Below are 23,934 nucleotides of genomic sequence, written 5' to 3'. Positions count from 1 at the left end.
CCCTTCAGGGATCAACTGTCACAGTTAGCAGAAGAGAACAGACAGTTCCAACAGTGATGGGGATGGAGGAATCCTTGAAGGGTAACTACTGAGCAGCAGTAGTTGAAGATGACGCTGCCGGAGGATTTTCATAGACAACAGCAGTGCCACTTCAGCTAACCCTGATTAGTACTGCGCTGAAGAAGGTGATGGTAAACCACTTCTGACCAACTCTTACCTCGAGAACCCTATGATGAGACATTCCAAAATGAAAAAAGATATAGTGCTGAAAGAGAGAACCCCCAGGTTGGATGGCACTCAATCAGCTACTGGGGAAGAGCAGAGGACAACTACAAGCCGTGCTATTCCTATTGATGCAACCGGATTAAAGCTGAAAGGACGATCAGTTGTTGACATGAATGAATGCCAAAGGAAAGTCCAAAGCTGTTCAAGCATATAGTAGGAACATAGAATATGGGTAGTATGAATCAAGGTAAGCTCGAAATATCAATCAGACTTCATGGAAAGCCTATCAATATAACTACCATTTAAGTTTATGCTCCCAACTACAGATGCTGAGGAGGAAGAAATTGAAAGCTTTTATGCAAGTGTCCAAGAAGAAATTGATCACACACCTAAACAAGATGTGCTAATAATCATAGTTGATTGGAACACAAAAGTAGGAAACAAAGCAGAATCAAATACTGTCAGAATATTTGGGCTAGAAGCATGGAATGAAGCAGTAGAACAATTCATAGAATTCTGTGAAGACAACAATTTGTTCATTGCGTACACATTTCAGGCAACCAAACAGATGATTGTGTACATGGACATCACTGGATGGCCAATATAGAAATCAAATAGATTACAGAAGCAGAAGATGGGGAAGCTCTATTCTTTCTGCCAAAACAAAACCAGGGCCGATTTTGGTACAGGCCATGAAGTATTAATATTGAAAATTAGAGTGAAGTTGAAGAAAAACACCAAAACATTCAAAGTGCCAAAGTACAATCTAAGCAACATTCCTGAAGAGTTTAAAAACCGTGTAAAGAACAGATTTACATTACTAAGTTCGAGTGAATGTGAACCAGAATAACTATGGGTTGAAACCAGAGATATTATCAAGGAAGAATGTGCAAAGACCATTCCTGTAGCCAAAAGGAATTTTTGGGCTAACAATAAAAAAGTTGAGGCTATCATAGTTCATTAGTTTCGCCATCACTGCATGTTCTGCTAATTTGTCCTTCCATTCCTCTATTCCCGGACATTCTTCAGATTTCCTTTTAGCAGCCATTGTAATTTTTGCAGCTGTTATCATGTACCTGAACAGTTCTTCTGACGATCTTCCAACATTTGTAGGTACAGTTGGTAGTAGCATACCTTTTGGATTCATTACAAGTGTGTTTTTAAAAATTATTTGTATTTCTGCGTGAACTTCTTTCCAGAACTTCTTTCCAAAACTTCTTGACTTTTTTGCAAGACCACCACATATGCAAAAATGTTCCTTCATTCTCCTTACATTTCCAACATAATCCTCTTTAATCTACTTATTTTCTCAATGTCTTTCAGTGTGATGTACCAACGAAAAAAACATCTTATAGCAAGCACTGATGTGTATATATATATATTGGAACATATACTGGAACCGAGTATTGAAATATATCTCAACTGTACAATGTTTAACCTACTGTTGTATTTTTATTTTGTTGTTGTTATCATCAAATAAACTTAAAATAAAGTTAAAAAAACCCATCTTATAGTAATTATAGTTTGACTAGCTGTAAATTTTATCGCTTTGGACCAGAACATCTCCCATTGTTGAATTGGTATCTCTTCTCCTATATTCTGCATCCATTTCACCATACATGATTTACCTTGATCAGATTCAGTATCATATTTAAGTAACAATTTGTAAACCTTTCCCATGAGGTGCTCATTGTGTTGCACAATCAAATTTTCAAGTTCAGTCTTGTCTGTTTCAAATTCAGTCTTGTCTCTTATTCCTTCTCTTGTTGATTGACAGTCTTTTTTGAGTCTTGAGACTAATTGAAAATATGTAAGCCATTGTATATTTTTGTTCTTCTTAATCATCTGCCACCTTTTAATGTCTCCTTGTGCATGGGTCATATCTTGATGTATTATATAGTTGTTCTGTTTCCAAACCTGTTACAATATGCTTCAATAGGAAACATTAATAATGAGGGTGTTGGGCTTAATTTTAAAAAAACTTAAATTCCCATATCTTCAATAGACTTTCTGTAATCACATGTTCTGAATTTTGTCTTATTTTTGTCTCAGATGTGTTTTTGGACCATAAATGATAATGAAATCCTTCTTTCATACCCAGTTTTTCCAGTTCCATCAATCTTAATTTGGATGGCCAATATAATCCAATTTGTTATCCAAACTAGTCCGGTAGCTTAATAATAAAGCTGTATAAAATAAGTACGGGTTTGGTATGCCTGTTGTCCATGTACGGAAGGATAACGTTTGTGTTTGAGTGTTTTGTTTTTTTCTTTCCTCAGTTGAGTAAGCAATAGAGAGTGACAGCTAAATTGGAGTGTGCTTTGAGTGTTGTATCAGAAGTATCAGCTTTTCTTTTAAGAGGTGGAAATTGAACCACATGTAGAAGGACTGAGTAAAGAGTGCCCATCAAATCAGTGGGGAAGGCCAGAAGAGAAACTGACAGCGCATTCCTGAGATTCAGCGTGCGTGGACGACGTGGAGGAGTCACTGCCACGCTTCCTCACCAAAAAAAGCCTTTTAGAGGCTTTTTTGTGTGAAACAGGGCCTTTTTGGCCCATAGAGAAAAGCGAGGTTGTGCCTGCTAAAAAGCAGGTGCAGCCTTGCTCTTCTCCTTGCCGGTGTTGACGGGGAGAAAGGGGACAGGAAGCTGCCTAATGGCAGCTCCTCCCCCCAGCCCGCTCCAGGAATGCCTTCTGGGATTCCGGAACGCCTTCTGGGACGCTGGCGCAGGCCTTTACACTGGTGGAACACCAGCAGAAGGCCCCGTCGGTGTCCTGGGGCAGTGCTTCCATGGCAGCGCCCAGCAACCGGGCCTTCCCACCGGTGTTGGGGCTACTAACGCTGGTGTAAGTTGCTCGAATACTGGGGGGGGGGGGCAGATCTCGGCACAGCGCCTTCCTGGCCTCCTAAGGCCTTTCACCCTTCAGGCTCAGGAATGCGCTGTTAGTCCTCTGGACCAAATTTCTCCCATGTTTGCCCCTTACATGCTTAGTCTCTGACTTCTAGTAAATCTTTATGAATGATATTCCTTTTTTTATAGATCACTCCTGCTTGCTGAACTTGAAAAAGAAGAGAAAGAAAAAGACTGGTATTATGCTCAGCTTCAGAATTTGACTAAGAGGATAGATAGCCTTCCTCTTACTGAAAACGTAAGTGATGCTGGTAGCCATGTGTATTCTCCCATTTAATTCTGTGGATTAGAATTAAACCCTTGCTTGCACAAGCAGAAGGCACTTCCCTTTTGCAAGAGGAGGGTGTTTCCATGGTGTTTCTTTCTTGAGATTTAGGCGAATGTTTGTGCCACACCATTCCTCAGGATTCTGTGACCTTCAAAAGTGGATCGTTGGAGGTTTATGGGGCTGCAGTAGACTTTTCTTGCCATTCTGTGATCGGAAACCCATTTACAGGTTTCTAGATCCCACCCAATGTAATTAATTGTTAGATTGTCTACGATATAATACAAAGTAATTCAACTTTAGTGCAAATTATGCTATATAATCTTTCATAGAATGTGTAAATGAAACTACAGAGCTAAAATACATACACAGACATGAAAACAGCAATTAAAGCATTGGTCAGGAAGGTGGGATCATGGAGAGAATGCCAAAACAAAAAAGTCTTCACTTGCTGGCAGAAGATGGCACCAGAAGGCGACAGCCATAACTTCCTGGAGAGCTTTAGTGCCATGTCCGAGAAAGCCCTCTCCTGGGTTGCCACATGCCTAATCTCAGCAAGTGGGGGCACCCAGAGCAGGGCCTGCGAAAATAGCCATAGTGGTTGGGCAAGTTCATAAGGGAGTAGGTGTTCCTTCTGGTATGTTGGTCCCAAACCATATAGGGATTTGAAGGTCAAGACCAGTACCTTGAATTGTGCCTGGAAACAAACTGGGAGCCAGTGTAGGTGGGTCAAGACTGGAGTAATATGGTCACTATGACCCACTCCAGTCAGCATCCTGGCTGCAGCATTCTGCACCATCTGAAGCTTCCAGACGCTTCTCTAAGTCAGCCCCACACAGACCACATTTCAGTAATCTAATCTAGATGTAATCAGAGCATGCGCCATAGTGGCCAGACCTTTTCTTCCCAGGAAATGCAGCTGGCTAAACAGCTGAAGCTGGTAAAAGACACTTCATCTTGTTGGGATTAAGCTTCAGTTTATTAGCCTGCATCCACTCCAAAATTAGAGAAATGTGAATGTGGTTGAAAAGAAGATCTCTGTGTCTTGAGTACTCCTGTCCCTCCTTCATCCTAAGCAGTCCAAGAGGGGGCATGGGAGCTGTACCTGCTAGTACAACCAGCATGGTGTAGTGATTAAGAGCAGTGGTTTGGAGCGGTGGACTCTGATCGGGAGAACCAGATTTGATTCCCTACTCCTCCACATGAGCGGTGGACACTAATCTGGTGAACTGGATGTGTTTCCCCACTCTTCCACATGAAGTCAGCTGAGTGACCTTGGGCTAGTCACACTCTCTCAGCCCCACCTACCTCACAGGGTGTCTGTCGTGGGGAAGGGAAGGGAAAGTGATTGGAAGTCAGTTTGATTCTTCCTTAAGTGGTAGAGAAAGTCATTGTATAAAAACCAACTCTTCTTCTAGTTTAGTTGCAAACATGTAAGAAAGCATCCTATTTCATTAGGTGAAGGAGATTGTGAGGTCTATAAAATTCCCAGCAAATATTTTTTTGGTAGATCTTCTTTTGCTTGGGGATAGGATGCCTATATCATATGGAAGGGCCCCATGTTCTCAATGCAGTTGTTTCTTATACTGTGATGTTCATGTTGTTTGTTCTGAATTCTAAACAGTAGGATTACGTTTTTAGTTGCCTTATTCGGCTTGTGTGCCTATTATGTCAGTGTAATAATCAACTCCGATTCTTTTATTCCTTGTTTTGGTTCTAGTTCTCCTTGCAGACAGACATGACTAGAAGGCAGTTGGAATATGAAGCAAGGCAGATCAGAGCTGCCATGGAAGAACAGCTAGGTACTTGTCAGGACATGGAAAAGAGGGCACAGGTGAACTGTCTATTTCTGTTTTGGAATAAATGAAATGCATTTTAAGACCAAATTTTACTCACTCAGTTTGTAGCATGAAAAACTTCTGATAAGCCAATCTCCCGTATTATGTAATAATTTCTTTGCATACTATAGATGTGTAAACATATTTCAAGGATATGTGTATTATCTATGTATGAATAACTTTGACAGAGATATGCTGTAATGTGTCTGATAACACATTATTAAGGAGTGAAGTGTTTTCATTGTTAGTTTCTCTTGATATTCAAACATACTGATAATCCTGTCTCCCACTCCAATCTCCAAAAACATTTTTTTCCACGGCTTCAAAATTTTCTAGACATTTTATACCTTTTATCTTGTATAAGTCAGTGTGCAGGTTTTTTTTTTTAAGGTGTTAATGTTTTATAGCTTATTCGTAACTTTAAAAGTTTATATCTACATATTGTCGAAGGCTTTTTATATCTAGAAATCCATACATTGTTCCAACAGCATATTTGTGATGGAAACAAAGAGCTGTGAGTGGGCTGCACTTACAGAACTTCTTTCTTGCCCCCCTTCCATCTTCTACAGCTCTTCCCAACACCTGAAAAGCTGCTCCTGAGGAACAGGGAGTCAGTGAACAGTCTAGGATGCTGTGGGGTGGGGCTGCAGCTTGAGAGTGAAACCTGCATAGATTGTGGACAAACTCCCTCCACCTTCATCTCACACAAGGCTACTTTGGCTCCAACCTATTGTTAGCATACTTTTCTGAATGTTGTTTTATTCCCTGCCCAATGGATTGTATCCAGTGGTTGACTTCCACCAATGGAAGTCTTCTGCCAGTAGAGGAGGAGGGTCTGATTTCCCTTTCCCACTGTAGATCCCCACAACATCCTTAGCACTATTTTCAGGCTGCCACATGAGCAGAACTCTGTTTGCATTTGGCTGTAATTCAGTGTTTCTCTTCTTTAAATCTCTCTCATATAATTTGTATATAACTTCATATAACTTCAGAATTCAGGCTTGGATTAGCAATCCTGTGGAAGCAAAAACCACTGGGAGGGTATAATTTGGGAGTGGAAATAATGTTCAGAGAACCCGTGCAGCGTGTTTTCCCTTCTCAGTACCTTCTCCATTCTAAATTCATGAAAGGCTGTAGCTGATAAGCTAATATACACAACCATGTTGAGGAAAGGGGCTGTTTCAAATTCAGTGTATTCTGGCAATACCTATTGTTCTGTTTTTGACTACTAATAGTTGTTAAAGCAACTTGCAGCAATGAATCAAGTGCTGCGTCATATTTTTAGTTCTAAGCTTTAGTGTATGTATTGACTTTTAAACAGTTCGGTTGTCTAAATCATTGTCAACTGACAATTCCTCCTTCCAGTAACATCTTCCAACTTTTTTGTTCCAGGTAAGAGTGGCTAGAATTCAACAAATAGAGAAGGATATTCTTCGAATAAGACAGCTGCTGCAGTCCCAAGTTGCTGAAGCTGAGGTCAGCGGGGGATTTTGTATTTTGTTTAGAAGTATGTCTGTAACACAAAAATTGAATGGACTGAATACTGAGCATATTCTAGATCAAGAATGAATAACTAATGGCCATCTTTTGACTGGGTCCAACTGTGATTGAGCAATATTATTACGTTATTCCAAGGAAGCAATTGCCTTTAAAACTACTTGTGTGTTCATAGAAGAAAAATTCATTGGTAGCCTTTCCTCAGTAATTCCAGTTTTGCCATGAAAACATTAAAGGAATAGGACTGCTGGTGCATATGTGGCTTCCTAGAGGCACCTGGTTGGCCACTGTGTGAACAGACTGCTGGACTTGATGGGCCTTGGTCTGATCCAGCAGGGCCTTTCTTATGTTCTTGTTCTGTTATTTTTCTTTTATGAACCCTTAAAATGACTCTCATACTAAAGCATCAAATTACTTTATGAATGTAGGGAAACTTTTTTAGTAGTTCAGTTATTTGAGGGCAGGTTCTGAAAGAGAAACTCGCAGTAAAATTCAAGAATCCATGCACAGTGTAATGTATGGCCATCTAAATATCAACCAGACACCATTTTCTGATGTCTTTGCCTTATTATAAGCGCACAGAACCCTTGCTGGCTACTGCACTGTATTCCATATTTGAAGTGCTAAATATTTTGCAGTGAAACAGTGCGGACACAGTTATCCCAGCCTTCAAACTGTGGTGAACAGATTGGGAGTGCACATGTCCTCCTTTTGTATCAGTCCTCTTCATGTCATGTTTTGTTTTCCCTCTTCCTTTTTGACACTAACCATGGGGTAGTATTGATGTCTGCACCAATGTTAGTGCTAACCATGTTAATTTCAAACCAGAGCTTCAGACCAAACCTACACATATCTTTTGTTGCATACACACGACTGAAACTTTAACTATAGTTAATGTTACAATCTGTGTGTGCCCAGTTCTGTGCTGTGGTTTAGAAGGGCAAGAATTTGTATGCAGAAAGGGAGGAGAAAAGAAAGTTACTTCTACTCGACCACCACCTTGACTATATTGGGATTTGGAGCACAGCCTGTCAGTGGTTGTGCTCTTTCCTACAAGGTCAGGGACAAAGGTTGGTCTTTGGGGAGGAAGTCTCTCGGCAGCACCCTCTGGTGTGCGGGGTGCCACAAGGTGTGATTCTTTCTCCCATGTTGTTTAACATTTACATGCATCCCCTTGCCCAGCTTGTCTGGAACTTCGGGCTGGGTTGTCATCAATATGCTGATGACACCCAGCTTTATCTGTTGATGGACAGCCATCCGGACTCTGCCCTGGACACACTGACCAGGTGCTTGGATCCCTTGACTGGGTGGTTCAGAAAAGATTCAACTGAAGATGAATCCAGTGAAGGTGGAGGTCCATCGGCTGGGTCAGGGGGGCTTAGGGGCAGGGTGCCAGCTCCCAACTCTTGATGGCCTGCAACAAACATCTGCACCTGCCATCAGGAGTCTGGATATGATCCTTGATGCCTCCTTATCTATGGAGGATTTTGGTTGTAGTACCAATCAGAAATCTAAAAACAGAACCGAAGCAAAGCATAGGTGTTAACATGACACATAAAATAATGCAAGATTTCATAATAAGATCCAGCTTACTGCAAACTATACTTGGTATTATAGATCACAGCCTCTAATAATTTGTACAAGTAACTTTGTCAATCATTTTGTATAGTGCTATCCTATTGCCTGTGAAGAAAAGCCCTCTTGAATAATTCAGTTTTGCATAGTTTGTGGAAAGCCAGGAGAGTGGGAACTTTCCTGATCTCCTTGGACAGGCCATTCCACAAGGTGGGGGCCAGGATGGAGAAGGCACATATATGGGCAGTAGTTGCTTTTGCCCATTTGCAGGTTTGCATCTGTAGAAGGCCCTGCTCAGATGAGCAAAACTGTCATGGTGGAGCATAGGGGGAGAGAGGGTCTTGCAGATAGGAGGGTTCAAGGCTATTAAGGGCTCTGTATGTGATAGCTAATACTTTAAATTGAGCCTGGTAACTGATGGGCAGCTAGTGGAGTAACTGCAGAATGGGAGTAATATGTATGCTCCATCTAGCTCCCAATAATAGCTGAACTGTGGCATTCTGCACCAGCTGGAATTTCCGAATTAATTTTGAGGTGAGACGAATGTACAGTACATTAACAGTCTAGTCTTGATGTCATCATGGCGTGGATCCAAGTGGTGAGATCAGCCGCATCGAGGTAAGGGGTCATTTTTTGAGCTAGGCTGAGTTGGAAGAAAGTCTTTTTTGCATCTGCATTAACTTGCTTCTCCAGCAGTAACGCTGAGTCTAGTATAAACCTGAGGCTCTTAGCCGAGTTGGCAAGCCAGCATTACTTCCGTCTTTCCAGGATTTAGTTTCAATTTGTTCACTCTTAGCCATTTTACCACAGCAGACAGGCAGCAATTTAGAACCTCTACCGCATCACTAGGAGATTTGAATAAGGATATCTCTTCTCCCCTCCCCTCCCCTTCCCCCTATTTTCCTTTCCCTACTTGTTTTCCCCCTAATCCTATCTTATGCCCATCCATCACCATCTTGTAGCTCCCTATACTGGGCATGCATGGATTTTCTGATCCTGGAAATGATAAAATGATCTGAGAGCTATGATCAGGGCACCATTATTGTTTGTTACTATTAATATTTTTTAATTATTCATAGGGTATTTATTATTTTAATTGTATGCTGCCACCCTGAATCTGGCTTTAGTCAGGAAGGGTGGGATAGAAATTTAATAATACATAAATAAAAATAAATATACATAGCTGTGTATCATCTGCATATTGATGACAGCCAGTCCCAAACTATGAATGATTTGGCCTAAGGCTTTATGTAAAGATTGAAGAGCATGGGATTGTGCCCTGTGGGACCCCACAGGATAGTCTTACACTGATTATAACTGGTCTTCAATTGCAATAATTTGGGTCTAATTTGTGAAGAATTATTTGAACCAGTCCAACGCACAACCCTTGCTGCCTACTTCTGCCTCTAGGCACCTCAACAAAATGGCATGGTCCACTGTGTAAAAGGCTGCAGATAACTCCAGTAGGAGCAACAAGAAGGCCTTGTTACATTACATTACTTACATTATTGGCTATTCTTCGAACATTGTTGGTTGTGCCCCTGGTTGACTCACAATTTTGTAAATCAGTTTGTTATATTTAAGTGGATATGCTGTTCACAAGCAAACATTTTGAGTTTTTTGTTTGTTTCAAAACGATTGTACCACATAATTTTCCTCTAATGGCCAACTCATACTTCGCATTACATGACACATTTGCATGATTTGCCATAGATGAGATTTCCAAGTTAAGAAGCTGCTGAACAGGTGACTTGTGAAGTATGTTCAATTCCTAAATCAGTTTCATCAGCCAATAGACATATGTCACAACTTTAGCTGCCTTTTTCGTGCAAGATTAAAAGGAAAGACAATGGGATAATTCCAACCATCCTTTAAGTGGCTCCATCCCAATACATTCATATCTTGATTTAAAATGAACAAACACAAGAGCTTTTTTAACAATGGAGTTCTCTGGAAGATGTCCAGGCGTTACCGGCTAGATAAGTTTGTATTTTAAGCCCATGATTTCAAGACGTCACTGGCATCTCTACTTCCAAACAGGAACATCTGTGCTGAGTATAAATGTGTTTTTATTAGCAAACAGTCTTCCTTTGTGGTAATAATTAGCTACTTTCCCTTTTTTCTGAATTAAATGCTCTGTTATATCTTGAAAGCTTGCATGAACTTTTTCCTAGCAGGAAAACTGCCTACTTTATAATAAATCTGTCAAAGGTTCTTGCAGAATTCAACGGGGAATGTGTAGTATATTATTACTGCTTATCTTCTTCTGAATTGAACATTATCTGTGCACTTGGATTAAAATTCTTGGATTTTTAAGCCTTAACTTGTTGTTTAGAGGGCTGGGAAATATTTGCATAAACTTTTGTTTACAAAGCTGTGAATTAACATTAGTCCAAAAACGACAGTGTAGCTTTGGTACAACCACATAATCAAACCTCATTGCCTTTCACAAGCATTAATGACATAACATCAAGCTCAGTTCTGCCTTGCTATGTGTGTTTATTAGGTCCATATTCATTCCGCATATCTTCTAGGGTGAACAAACCTATCGTGTTCTCTACCCTGCTTCTTCTACTTGAAGAATGGCTAATAATATTTATTTATTTAGAACATGTATATATTTCCTCTCCAGAAATCTGCTTGAGGCAGGTCACAAAGTAAAACCTTGCGAATCATAGATTGGCATTACATCCAGACTGCCAAACTAGGTTTGAATTATCCTTCCAAATCAGTGTGTCAGACCAGAAACACTCCATAGCTTGCAGGGCAGCTGTAGACCTTTACTCGCCACTCAGTTGCAAACTGTGATTTGTAGAAAAAATGTAGACATAGATTATTTAGATACAAAGTCCATGGTTAGTTTCTGCTTTTTCCTCTTACCCTTTCCAAATTTTATTTTATACTTTAAGAGAATAAGGGTGCAGCAGTGTACAGGAATCAGTTTGACCTCCTTGTACATTCATACCAAAGTACAATAACACAAGCTGTGCCATCTGGAAAAACATATTCAGATTCCTATGGGTTAGCTTTGAGTTTTTATTGTCATTTCTGCATGTGTGTGTTAAGTGCCGTCAAGTCGCTTCCGACTCATGGCGACCCTATGAATGAAAGTCCTCCAAAATGTCCTATCTTTGACAGCCTTGCTCAGATCTTGCAAATTGAAGGCTGTGGCTTCCTTTATTGAGTCAATCCATCTCTTGTTGGGTCTTCCTCTTTTCCTGCTGCCCTCAACTTTTCCCAGCTGGACTGTCTTTTCCAGTGACTCGTGTCGTCTCATGACGTGACCAAAATACGATAGCCTCAGTTTAGTCATTTTAGCTTCTAGGGTCAGTTCAGGCTTGATTTGATCTATAACCCACTGATTTGTTTTTTTGGCAGTCCACGGAATCCGTAACATTCTCCTCCAACACCACATTTCAAAGGAATCTATTTTCTTCCTATCAGCTTTCTTCACTGTCCAGCTTTCACACCCATACATAGTAATAGGGAATACGATGGCATGAATTAATCTAGTCTTGGTGGCCAGTGACACATCCTTACACTTCAGAATCTTTTCTAGCTCCTTCATGGCTGCCCTTCCCAGTCTCAATCTCCTTCTGATTTCTTGGCTGCAGTCTCCCTTTTGGTTGATGGTGGAGCCAAGGAATAGAAAGTCTTGAACAATTTCAATTTCCTCATTGTCAACCTTAAAGTTGTGTAATTCTCCTGTAGTCATTACTTTTGTTTTCTTGATGTTCAGCTGTAGTCCTGCTTTGGCACTTTCTCTTTTAACTTTCAGCAGTAGTCGTTTCAAATCTTCACTATTTTCTGCCAATAATGTAGTGTCATCAGCATATCTCAAATTATTAATGTTCCTCCAATTTTCACTCCACCTTCATCTAAATTTAATCCTGTTTTCCTAATTATATGTTCTGCATATAGATTGAAGAGATAGGAAGATACATCCTTGTCTGACACCTTTGCCAATTGGAAACCATTCAATTTCTCCATATTCTGTTCTGTGGCCTCTTGTCCAGAGTACAAGTTGTGCATCAGAACGATCAGATGTAGTGGCACACCCATTTCCTTTAAAACCAGCCATAGCTTTTCATGATCCAGACAGTCAAAAGCTTTGCTGTAATCTATGAAACACAAGCTGATTTTCTTCTGAAATTCTCTCGTATTCTCCAGTAACCAGCGTATATTTGCAATATGATCTCTAGTGCCTCTTCCTTTTCTGAAACCAGCTTGAACATCAGGCATTTCTCGTTCCATATATGGTAACAGCCTTTTCTGTAAGATTTTGAGCATCACTTTACTTGCATGAGAAATTAATTCGATGGTCCGATAGTTGCTGCAATCTTTGATGTCTCCTTTCTTGGGAATTGGAATGTAAATGGTTCGTTTCCAGTCTGTGGGCCATTGTTTTGTTTTCCATATCTGTTGGCACATTCTTGTCAAGATTTTGATGGACTCTGTTTCTGTGGCTTAGAATAGCTCTATTGATATCCCATCTGCTCCTGGTGATTTGTTTCTCCCGATTGCTCTCAATGCAACTTTCACTTCACTTTCTAAAACTGTAGGTTCTTCTTCAAAAGATTCCTCTTGGAAAGAATCGTTTATCCTTTCATCTCTTCTGTATAGTTCTTCAGTATATTGTTCCCGCCTTTTCTTTATTTTGTCCTGTTCAGTTAATGTATTTCCATGCTGACCTTTCAGCATGCCTAACTGTGCTTTAAATTTCCCTTTGATTTCTTGGATCTTGTGGAACAGATCTCTTGTTCTTCCTTTTTTGTTGTTCTCTTCTGTTTCTTTACACTGGTTATTATAATAGGTCTCTTTGTCTCTATGTGTGAGTCGCTGGAACGTTGCACTTAGACTTTTGATTCTATTTCTGTCGCCTTCTACTTTTGCTTCTCGTCTGTCTCTGGCAATTTTAAGAGTTTCCTCAGACATCCATCGAGGTTTTTCTTTTCTTTTGGCTACAGGAATAGTCTTTGCACATTCTTCCTTGATAATATCTCTAGTTTCCACCCATAGCTCTTCAGGTTTACATTCACTTGAACTCAGTAATTCAAATCTGTTCCTTACATGGTCTTTAAACTCTTCCGGAATATTGTTTAAATTGTATTTTGGTGCTATTAAGGTTTTGGTGTTTTTCTTAAGTTTTATCTTGATTTTTGATATTAACAATTCATGATCTGTACCGCAGTTGGCTCCTGGTCTTGTTTTGGCCGAGAGAATAGAGCTTCTTCATCTTCTGCTTCCAATTATATAATCTATTTGATTTCTATACTGGCCGTCTGATGATGTCCATGTATACAATCGTCTATTTGGTTGCCTGAAACATGTGTTTGCAATGAACAGATTGTTGTCTTCACAGAATTTTATGAGGTGTTCTCCTGCTACATTCCGTGCTCCTAGCCCAAATCTGCCAACAACATTTGTTTTTGCTTTGTTTCCTACTTTTGCGTTCCAATCACCTATGATTATCAGCATATCTTGTTTAGGTGTGTGATCAATTTCTTCCTGAACACTGGCATAAAAACTTTCAATTTCTTCCTCATCTGCATCTGTAGTTGAATGATGCTTATGTTGACAGGCTTTCCCTGATTGATAAGTCTGATTGATATTATTCGGTCAGACTTTGCATTATCGCTCCTGACTGCCTTTGCTACATCTTGTCTCACTATTAAAGCAACTCCGTTTCTTCTCTTTTTGTCATTCCCTGAATACAACACTTTGTAATTTTCTGATTGAAAATGTCCTAATCCAGTCCACTTTAATTCACTTACTCCCAGGACTGAAATGTCCATATGTTCCATTTCTTGTTTAACAATTTCAAGCTTACCCTGATTCATGCTTCTCACATTCCATGTTCCTATTATATGCGTCGGACTTTCCTTTTGCATTTCTGCATAGGGCTACTTAAATACCCGTGTTCCTGTGTGCCAGGCTCTTGTGACTTTCTCCCCTACCTGGCCAGTGTTTCTCAAAGAATGAAATTCTACCCATAAATTCATATGAAAGGTCTTGCAGATGACAGTAAAGCCTTGTTAGCTATACCTGCATAGCTGCTACAGTTCTTTGTGCACTATTGAACTGTTTTCAGAGCATTATTGACTGCTTAGTACCTATCCTGTCTTATTTCTTTACCGCCATCCTGCCTTCTTTTATTCCTGAATCACTTCACCCTAGTTTGTGTATCCACCTTGTGTCTAGTCCAGAGAAAAGGAGGAACAGACCCACTCGACTAGGAAAATTAGGCCACAACTTTGATTACCGCTTCCTCAGTTCTTGGCACAGCTTAGGCTTGGAACAATGGTACAGCTGACAGCAAACCCCACCTCAACCCCCCTGTTGTGGGTAACCAAGGTAAGAGGACTAGTTTTGGGGCCGAAAGCAGCTGAAGCTGCTGTTCCTGCCTGTTTACCAGCCTCCTAGGGGCATGGCCAACATGCCAGGCCCAAAGAAGAAGAAGAGTTGGTTTTATATGGCAACTTTCTCTACCACTTAAGAGAGAATTAAACCAGCTTACAATCACCTTCCCTTCCCATCCTCACAATAGACACTCTGCGAGGTAGGGGGGCTGAGAGAGCTCTAGGAGAGCTGTGACTAGCCCAAGGTCACCCAACTGGCCTCATGTGGAGGAGTGGGAAACCAACCTGGTTCTCCAGATTAGAGTCCACTACTCTAAGCCACTGCTTTTAACCACTACACCACACTGGCTCTCCACACCATGCTGGCTCTCATGCACCTGGCCCTCAGAGCCTCCTAAGAGGCCCACCTTTCCAGGGTGGTGCAAGGAATCCATCCCTGTGTGATGTTCCTCAGCCTGTGCCAGCAGCCAGTGGTAAGAGCTGTGCTCATTTAATACTGCAGTTGTACATAGAACACACTTTTTGCTTTGTGGAAGATGAAAACTCCCAAAGCCTTTTTAGCCAGTCAGAATCATTGGCAAAATTCCTTCCTAGCCCTGTTAACCAGCAATCCCCACAGACTTAGCAAGCATAACAAGCAAGACCAGAATTAAAATGCAAAACGTGAGGTGGGAGGGTGGGCTTTGCAGACAGAGGGCTCTGAATGCCCACCTCATTGTAGCTCTTTCCTTTTTGTATGTGGTGCGGACCACATTGGAACCACCAGCCCTCAGGTCTGTTCCCCTTCCTCCTCCCCCCAAATCCCTACAACTCAAGGATGGGCAGGGCTGCAGAAAGCAGCGTGAGTTGTCTGTTTGAGAGCCAATGCTGGGCTCAATTGGTCAGAGTCCTTCTGTTCTCTCCCCTTCCTCCACCTGGCACAAAAGCTGCTTCAGCTTACGGCTGAGAGCTGAACTTCTCAACATGCCACACCCTCTCTACTATGAGTTAACTTCACATTGCAGTTAAGGACTTCATATTCCACTTTCAATAAGCCCACACTTGGGAATCCCTGAGCCTTGGTTCGCTCTTTTGCTCCATATCTCAAGGAGAACAACACTCTGCAGTTTGAGAAACGCTGTTTAACATAACTTAATTTGTCATGTGGCTGATAGTATGTTCTTGGCTTTGTAAGGCCATAGTACATATGCCAGGGATATTTGCAGAATATTTTGCAGAAGAGGTGGGAGTTACACTTGGATTTTTCCCCACTACAGATGTAGGCTTTCTGTGTCTTTGGAGGTCCAATTTTCCTGTATGTAACAAACTTAGATATACTGATGTGAAGAACAATGTAATTAACTTTGGATCCCCATTAGGGAGAAATGCATGGTATAAGTGAAATAAATGAAACTTCACCTGAGATATACACTGCAGTCAAGGTATTGTCTGTATAATTATATACAGGCTCCTACCTTTACTGTCAGATGAGACAATGATGCAACTGAAAAATTTTCTCTCACATAACAGCATTTGTAGCTTCATTGACAATATTTGGTTGTTGTCTGTTGAGTAGTCAGTTGAAAAGCATCCTAACCCTACAGCATTGAACCTGTTGAGATAAACCAAGGGCCCCCAACATGATGCCCATGGATGGCATGGTACCTGCTGACACCTTTCCTGGCACCCACCAAATGTTTCTAGAAAGTGGGTGGGGCCAGATGGGGCTTTTGTTCAGCAGAGCTTCTGGTTGGCCATTAGAGGTCTGATTGGCTTTGCAGATCTTAAAAAATGTTGCTTTAGCGGTAGCTGCTACCACAGCACAAAGATTTTCACTGTGTGTATGCAAGAAAATATTTAAACTATGTTGATTTTAAAAGGCATCCTGTTAATCAGAGTTTCTCCCTGAAATATTAGAGTTGCTATTAGAGTTATACATGACCTTACTCCCAGACGTTTTGTGGTTGCCTGTGTCTCTTGGGATGGCAGCCATTTTGTGGTTGTCTTTACCACCGGTGGCAGCCATTTTGTGTCTGTGCCCCACCAACCTCTGTCAGAATTCCAAAAGTGCTCACAGACTCAAAAAAATTGGAGACCCCTGAGATAAACCTTAGTTGTTAGAGTATGATAGGGCTTTTGAAATCTGTAACGGGACGCAGGGTAGGATGTTGCTACATCAGCTTTATGCCACTTTTTCCCCAAAAAGGGTGATTCTTGTCACAAGTGTTCAACTTAAGCAGCATTATCTAATGTGATGCCTCTGGAGACCATGGTACCCAGTGATGGGTTCCTGGTGCCCATTTGATTCTTCCGCCAAAACAAGCAGCTAGTCCTTGCCTTCCTCTTCCTCACTGGAAGAAAAGATATCATCTATGCATTTGAAGGATGCACCCATCAAGATACAACTGCCTCCATCATAGGAGGATGCTTAACTTACAGCCTCCCAACATCTTGTGATTGGACCAATCACTCCACATTTTGTGGTGGTGCTTGTTCTCCATGCTCAGCATTCCAAAGAATAATACTGAAAAACCTGAGCTACTATTTGGAGCTCAGCATCAAATTATTTTGTCTGAATTCCACACTCAAAGCTAAATCCATTAACTTCAGCCATAAGCCCAGACAATCAGACACAGCATAAAATAGAATTACCAGGTCCATCAGTCTGTAGGTAGTATGCTCCCTTCTAAGCTTTCCTATGAACAAGGGTTTGTGAATCCTTTAAAATTGCTGTCCTCTCCAAATACATTCAACCTCTGATCAGATTTTTAAAGAATGTATACACTGTTGTTTGTATGCAGTTTTATGTGTTCCCGGGTTCCTTTGTACTTATGATTTTGCTACCTTTGTAAGCACTTTCTAATTTTCCTGCTTTATATATGCAGGAAAGGCACTGGTTTTCCTAACTACACCGTTTCACTCAGATAATTACTGGACTAGGGACACATCACTTGCTTAAATTTCACTCATGTAAAGGTGGATGCTTCAGCATAGGTCATGTTATAGCTGAAAAGTGGAAAGATGCCATTAGTTCAGCATTGATACACTATGTGTATTTTAAGTTATCCTCCCACAAGATGATTTGATTGCAAAGCGTAAGTAATACTTTAACTGCTCCAGTTGTAGCCTCCAGTAAATACATAGATCATGTGACACTGCAGAGGAGACAGTGGTTTGCTCCAATTCTGTTATATTTCTGATAGTGATGTGAGCACAGCTGGTGGAGGATGGTGTTTTGTGTCTCACAGCAAATCCTTTGTCTTCTAGGGCTGTAATCCTCAGAGGACATGCTTCACTTTCATCCTGCAATTTTGCTAAGGCAGTCGTTTTCAGCTGCTAATTATTGAGGCTAGAGGTTATGAAAGACAAAGCACAGTTCATTGGCTTTGTGAAGCGACAGCACTGACACATTTCACAGCTTAGAAAGATTTGAGTGAAGCTTACGGTGCTTCTGTACATAATGTCATAAACTCTTACGTTAACAGAGGGCACCTCCAAGCAAGCATGATACAGGCTCGCATGAAGCAGAGAGGCAAAATGAAAGTCAAGGAGCAGCAGAAATCAGCATGGCAACTGCTGGCAGTAGTCAGGTAAGACCAGCAATTTTATTCACGAGTAATGCTTAAAATGTAATATGTTTGTGGGTGGGTTCTGGCAATTCTGCCAACGCAGTGTAATTGTGTGAAAATGGATTCCTTCATATGCATCAAATAAAAGGAATTTTGCCAGTTGAGGAAATGAAAGCTCTTTAATCTGCTAGAAAGGATTTTTCTAAACCGGTGGAATGCAAATATCTTGTACTGTGATCTAATACTATTCTTGCTAAAATTCTTGTTCTTATGCATACACTTCATTGAAAAAGCCAACATCTCTATCAAACTGATTTTGTCACATTTTTCAGGTTTAAAATACAATTGATAAAAGGAGTCGTACTTGATAATAATTTTAATTTGGCACTAAAATACTGCACAGGTTTCATAGTTTGAAATATGTTTCTACTTAAAATCATTTTTTGAAGTCTACATTATGTAAACCATTGTTAAAACTGTTCCAATCAGGAAATGCATAAATGAGCTGGAGAGATGCATTTAAAAATAACTGTTAGCTGTTCCTTTGCTGGATGTCTTACTTGGACCCTAATTTATTTGAGGAAAATTGAGGATATTTTTTCCTGTTTATTATAGCTATTTTGCACCCATGAGCATTTCATAATATAAGTATGTTTTAGAATCTCTGTACCAGTCACTGAAATTGTCCTGTCTTCAAACTAGTATCACAGAAAATGTTTTAATATTTTTCTGTTTCACTGTAAAATAACATAAAGCCCTATAAAACTTTTTATAAATGGAGTGTGGCTTTAGATTTTATATTTGCACTTAAGTGTCAATGAAGCTACTCAGTTAAGTGGCAGATAGGATTAAAGCCTTAAAATATACTTTATTCCTAGTCAAATTACCTGCTGTTTCTGAATGAGGGCTAGACTCTCTACTTTAATGAAGGCTCCTATGAAATCGTTGCTTTGATTTTTTTTAATTCCTGTTTTTTTTTATCTAAAGGCATAAAGGCATGGTCATGTAAATAAACTGTGGCACACCTTGTAAAACTATGTTTATTTTGAGTTGTAGATGAGAAACTCTGCTTGAGATGGGAAGGGTACCTTTCAGTTTTTTAGTAGACATGCAGGAAAAATGAATCTTATTTTTCTGTTTATAGCACTATGTTTGAATTTTCCCCATCAAAAATGGTGCTTAAAGCATTAATCTCTTCTCCTCTAGCTTTATAGATATGGGCGATTCAATCTGTCTTGCAGCGAGACATCTGGGGATTACTTCCTTTTTATACCAGGCCAGGGAGGGGAGGTTTAATGGAGTGAGCACCAGTATTTTATTTCTGGGAACTCTTTTCAATCCACCTTGTGTTTGGCAGCTAGCAAAGGGGTTCATCAGAGCACAAATGTCCTAAAGCTGCTGTTATAATGAACGATGTGCTCACCATGGACAGTGTTTGTGAAGAGGCAACCTTTTTCTCTTCTGCATAACTGCACTGTTGTACATACTCTGTGCTCCACTGCATTTTGCTTTATTTAAAGTGAAATTTGGATGTTTCCCAGATAATTGAAAGATTTAAAGTAATTTACCTTTCTTTTTCTTTCTTTTTTTTTTTTTGCAAGAAAAAAATTCCTCTGAAGTGTGCTCAAGGGAAAGAATATTGAATCAGATATATGGCATAAGATACAAAAATGAATGATAAATATGTATGTGAATAGTGATCGGGGGGCATCTTATCAGAGCAGTCAATCTGCTTATTTACCATTTTACTACCTTTTTTGGTGTTTTTGTACTGGTTCTGCTTCTACTAGATCAGTAAACAAATATAGTTCGGTTTGGTTTATATCTTTTGGCAAAGCCTAGAACTTTTTAACAGTTCTAGTAAACTTAACTCAGTAGCAGCACAATGGATAACCCTCAGCTCTGCCCCATGTCCAAAGCAAACTTGATATAATGGCTTCACTATAGTACTCATCATTATGTTCACAGAGGTTCAGTTTGTGCAACTTCACTCATTAGCTTTGATGGCAGGGGAACCATTCTGTGCATAGAAAATCACATCCTCTCTTCGCTTATTTACACCACCAGTTCTGCTATATCTCCATCCTGCAGTCAACTCATTGGTGTAATCCCCCCTCCCCAGCTTAATACTTTGTTTTTTGCTTCACTGTTTGAATTGTTGGCTTGCATGTGTGGCCTCTCCATACATAGGTTGGAGCAGCCATATATGCAGGGGGATACTTGTGCCAAATATGTATCAATCTTTTGTTATTACTTCTCTTTGCACATATGCATTCTGAGGCCCTTAAACAGTGAATGTATGTTCAAAATGTCAGAATGTAAATCTTCAAAGCTGAGGCATAAAGACTAAAACACACATTTGGAATAAATAGCCTATTGATTTGCCATTCATTTGGAACTAGTAATGCCTATAGCAGAAAAGTGATTCAGAAGTATAAAAAGTAAAAAAACAAACCTACAGTTATCCCTGAACAGGGAGCACATGAGTAACATCTGCCCTTGGACAAGCAGTCGGGTTGCAGACAGCACCAATGTGTGCCTCTTCCACTTCCCCAGCAACTGGGCAGGCATCCAAGTCACAAATTGCTTCTGTCTGCCATCATCTTTATTTATTTATTTCCCTTCACTAAACTTAATTCTCCAGTCCTGGAAAATGCACCTTGTGGCAATTTCCTGCATGGTTCTTTCTGTCTTGTGAAATCAGAAGGTAGAAAGAGTGCCATAAACACAGTTTCCACAGAATTGCACTGTGTTTTCTTAGCTGGGGAAATGCAGCACTGTGCATTTATGTGTTTCCCATCCCTTCCTTTAGAGAGATGAGGGGCAACTTTTGTAGCACGTCACTGTCATCTGTTTATGTTGCTGCCGCTAAGCTGTTTTCTAATCAGAGGTGGATCGTGGGGTTCTAGCAGCTGTACAGGTGCTCCTTCTTCCACTGCTAGATGTGAGTTTCTCTAATTTGGATACTGTAGGTAGTAGGAATGTACAAGAAATACGTGGGCATTCTGTATGCGAGAATAGAGCTTAGATTGTGGAAATTAAGTGGTTTTAAAGTTTACTTATAAAAGCTCTTGTCCCAGATTTCTTTCCAGAAGAAGAGGATTGAAGGAGGATTCTTTCACTGTGGCAGGCAAACTGTGTGTTATCCAGATGGAAGGAGAAAAACCCTTTCATTCTGCTTGGAAGTTAGACAGCCCCCTCATTTACATCCTTCTCAGAGCCAGAGATGTTTACAATGTGTTGCTCTTCACCGTGATATTTTGAGTGCATATACATGCAGAATTCTTCAGAAGTGCACTGGTGAATGAAAAGTGGAAGATGGCAAGTTTTTGATTAGTTGGTGTGATTGATATTGGTTTTTCTGATTAAATGAAGAGGCTGACAACAAGCAGACTCTGGACCTTGGGTTTCCTGAAGGGTTTGCCTGTAGGTTGGCCAATGGGAGCCTTCAAACACTATAAATAAACTAGATGTAATAAACCTTCTTCATAATGAGCTGCTAGGGTCGCCAGGTCCAAATCCCCTACTCCTCAAGCACAGGTAAGATACCGAAAGCTTCTGTTGTAATGTCTGAATCAGACAAAACAAATTGCTTTATACTTTACCTACAAGTTTGGATTCCAAACCACAGTTCAATCCTGGATTGTAGATAGGAGAAATTACAGACCTCCTTAGAGGAAGGGCAACATAAAAATACAATAATCAATATTAAAAGCTGCAGGGAGCATGAAAACCTGAGGAGTTCAGAAGTATTAAATACGAAAGCAGCCACTGATTCAGTTATCCCTGTGCCATAGTTTTCCCTTAAATCTGTTTCCACTATTAGCAGGTATCAAATTGTTCATACTTAGGAGAAATTGTTCTCTTCCTTCAGGAGTCTTTGCAATACATGAATTGCATACATAAATTAACTTAACATTAATTAACTGCTAATTTAAAAATCAAACTAAATCAAAAACCCTTTTGGTAAATAGCCGTACAAACGTCACAGTCATCCTTACAGTTTATCCACTGGGAACACGTGTGCTGGATATATTGTTCCACTCAACACTCATAGGAGGAAAGAACAATAACATTGACATTATGTGTAGAAATACCATCTGGGTAGGCTGAATACAACTGCTAAGAAGAAACATGTTGTCAGACTTGGGATCTGTGCTGAAGGGCACATACAACATTATCACAAGAAACCTTGCTTAGGAGATCGATCACGATGGGTAGCCATGTTAGTCTGTCACTAGCAGTAGAAAAGAGCAAGAGCCCAGTAGCACCTTAAAGACTAGCAAACGCTGCCAGAAATTTTGTTAGTCTTTAAGGTGTAAGTGGACTCTTGCTCTTCTCTACTTTCTTTTGGAGTGGGACTTCTCCTCCCTTTCCCACTTTTCCTACATTCCTTTTTCTGTGTATCTTTGACAGTAATATTAGGAGTTTCTTAATGGCAAAAAAGGCGGCTCATGGCTTTCCTCCATAATTCAGTAGTAAGGTGGCTTTTAATTTTCTTTGTGAGAATTATTGTGTTGCTTTGTCAATTTAATAATTTGCAAATTGTTTTAAATGTTAAATAATTTTGTGTTATACAAGCCATTTTGTCACTTAATTGTTACTTGCAGAGTTCAGCGGCTCGAATGGACCACGAGACGTCCAGTGTTACGAGTTCTAACAGTTACTCTGTTCCTCGAAGACTGACAAGTCACCTAGGTACAAAGGTAAGCTAACGTTACCACAATTGCTAACAATATCTATGTTTTTTCATGGAATTATAAAAATACGTTATAATATTCTGAATTTGCTGTGTTAAGATTTAGATCTTAAAAACAGCCTTAAAAACAGCCTTTGTGCAATTATTTTTTTCCTTCCAAATTGGAAGAATGTTAAAGTGAGACTTGCTGGAATTCTAACAAAGCAATCCTGAGGGCTGCCTGTTATGTGGCGGCTGGCCACACCCCTAGTCCACTCCCTAAAGGATTTGGTTAGACAGTGGCTGGCAGAAAAAAGAGGCTGTGGGTAGGTGGATTTCAGTGGCCACAACTACCATCAGCGTCCCCAGCAACCTTCAGATTTTTTTCTCTGTTGTTTTGTTCCCCTGGAAAGGGGATGGGCAACAGTGACTTCAGATGGCCCTGAGGTTGCTGGGAAACATCCAGCCCTTCCAGACCTCTGTAGGGTCAGACCGTCCGAAATTGACCAAGCTTGCATTTCTCAGCAGCAAGACAGCTATCCTTTGGGGGTGAGGAGGAACTGGTGGCAACTCATTTCTCATGGGCCTTACCAACCGCTTGACTTCCAGGCAAATGATGCACAGTAGTAAGAGTTAGGCAGTGTTTCAGAGATGTATTTGTAGTTTCCAAAGCCCCTCCTGCTTGATCAGATGTGTTGCCGCAAACGTGTCCTGACCTGACCTATTCTCCACGGCAGCCCTAACACCAATAACCCTGCTCACTGTTTGATGGTTGCTCTCCAGACCCAGCATGCCATCCGTGGATGATGTTTATTAATGGCTACAGGGGACCCTGTTCAGGAGCCGACAGAGTTGGACCCCTTCGTCCAACCAACCTGAATTTGGCGGTTACTTACAGGATAGGCATCCGCAGTTCTGCTGGCAGGTTGAAGCCTGTACCTTTGAAAACAACTTCGCTGAGTCCCAACCCTCAAAAGAAAGAGACACAATTGGGTGGAAAACAACACTTTATTGAATGGCTAGTGGGAGAAGGGCTGA

General features: G+C 40.5%; 1 protein-coding gene across 5 annotated transcripts in view; it reads left to right on the top strand.

Annotated features, from left to right (window-relative positions):
* The window catches only part of APC (APC regulator of WNT signaling pathway), an 81,830-nt gene that overhangs the window by 34,394 nt on the left and 23,502 nt on the right, over positions 1-23,934 (top strand). For 4 of the 5 annotated variants that reach the window (XM_056848747.1, XM_056848751.1, XM_056848748.1 and 1 more), the window contains 5 exons: positions 3,266-3,374; positions 5,122-5,235; positions 6,632-6,715; positions 18,135-18,239; positions 22,829-22,924. In XM_056848747.1, the coding sequence (XP_056704725.1) occupies positions 3,266-3,374; positions 5,122-5,235; positions 6,632-6,715; positions 18,135-18,239; positions 22,829-22,924 (508 nt within the window). The remainder of the gene's footprint in view (positions 1-3,265; positions 3,375-5,121; positions 5,236-6,631; positions 6,716-18,134; positions 18,240-22,828; positions 22,925-23,934) is intronic. The other variant, XM_056848749.1, reaches the window with a different exon arrangement.

Source organism: Euleptes europaea, chromosome 4, assembly GCF_029931775.1.
Source record: "Euleptes europaea isolate rEulEur1 chromosome 4, rEulEur1.hap1, whole genome shotgun sequence".
NCBI classification, from domain to species: domain Eukaryota; kingdom Metazoa; phylum Chordata; class Lepidosauria; order Squamata; family Sphaerodactylidae; genus Euleptes; species Euleptes europaea.
Note: the sequence above shows the minus strand (reverse complement) of the source record. Positions and strands in the feature narration are given on the sequence as shown.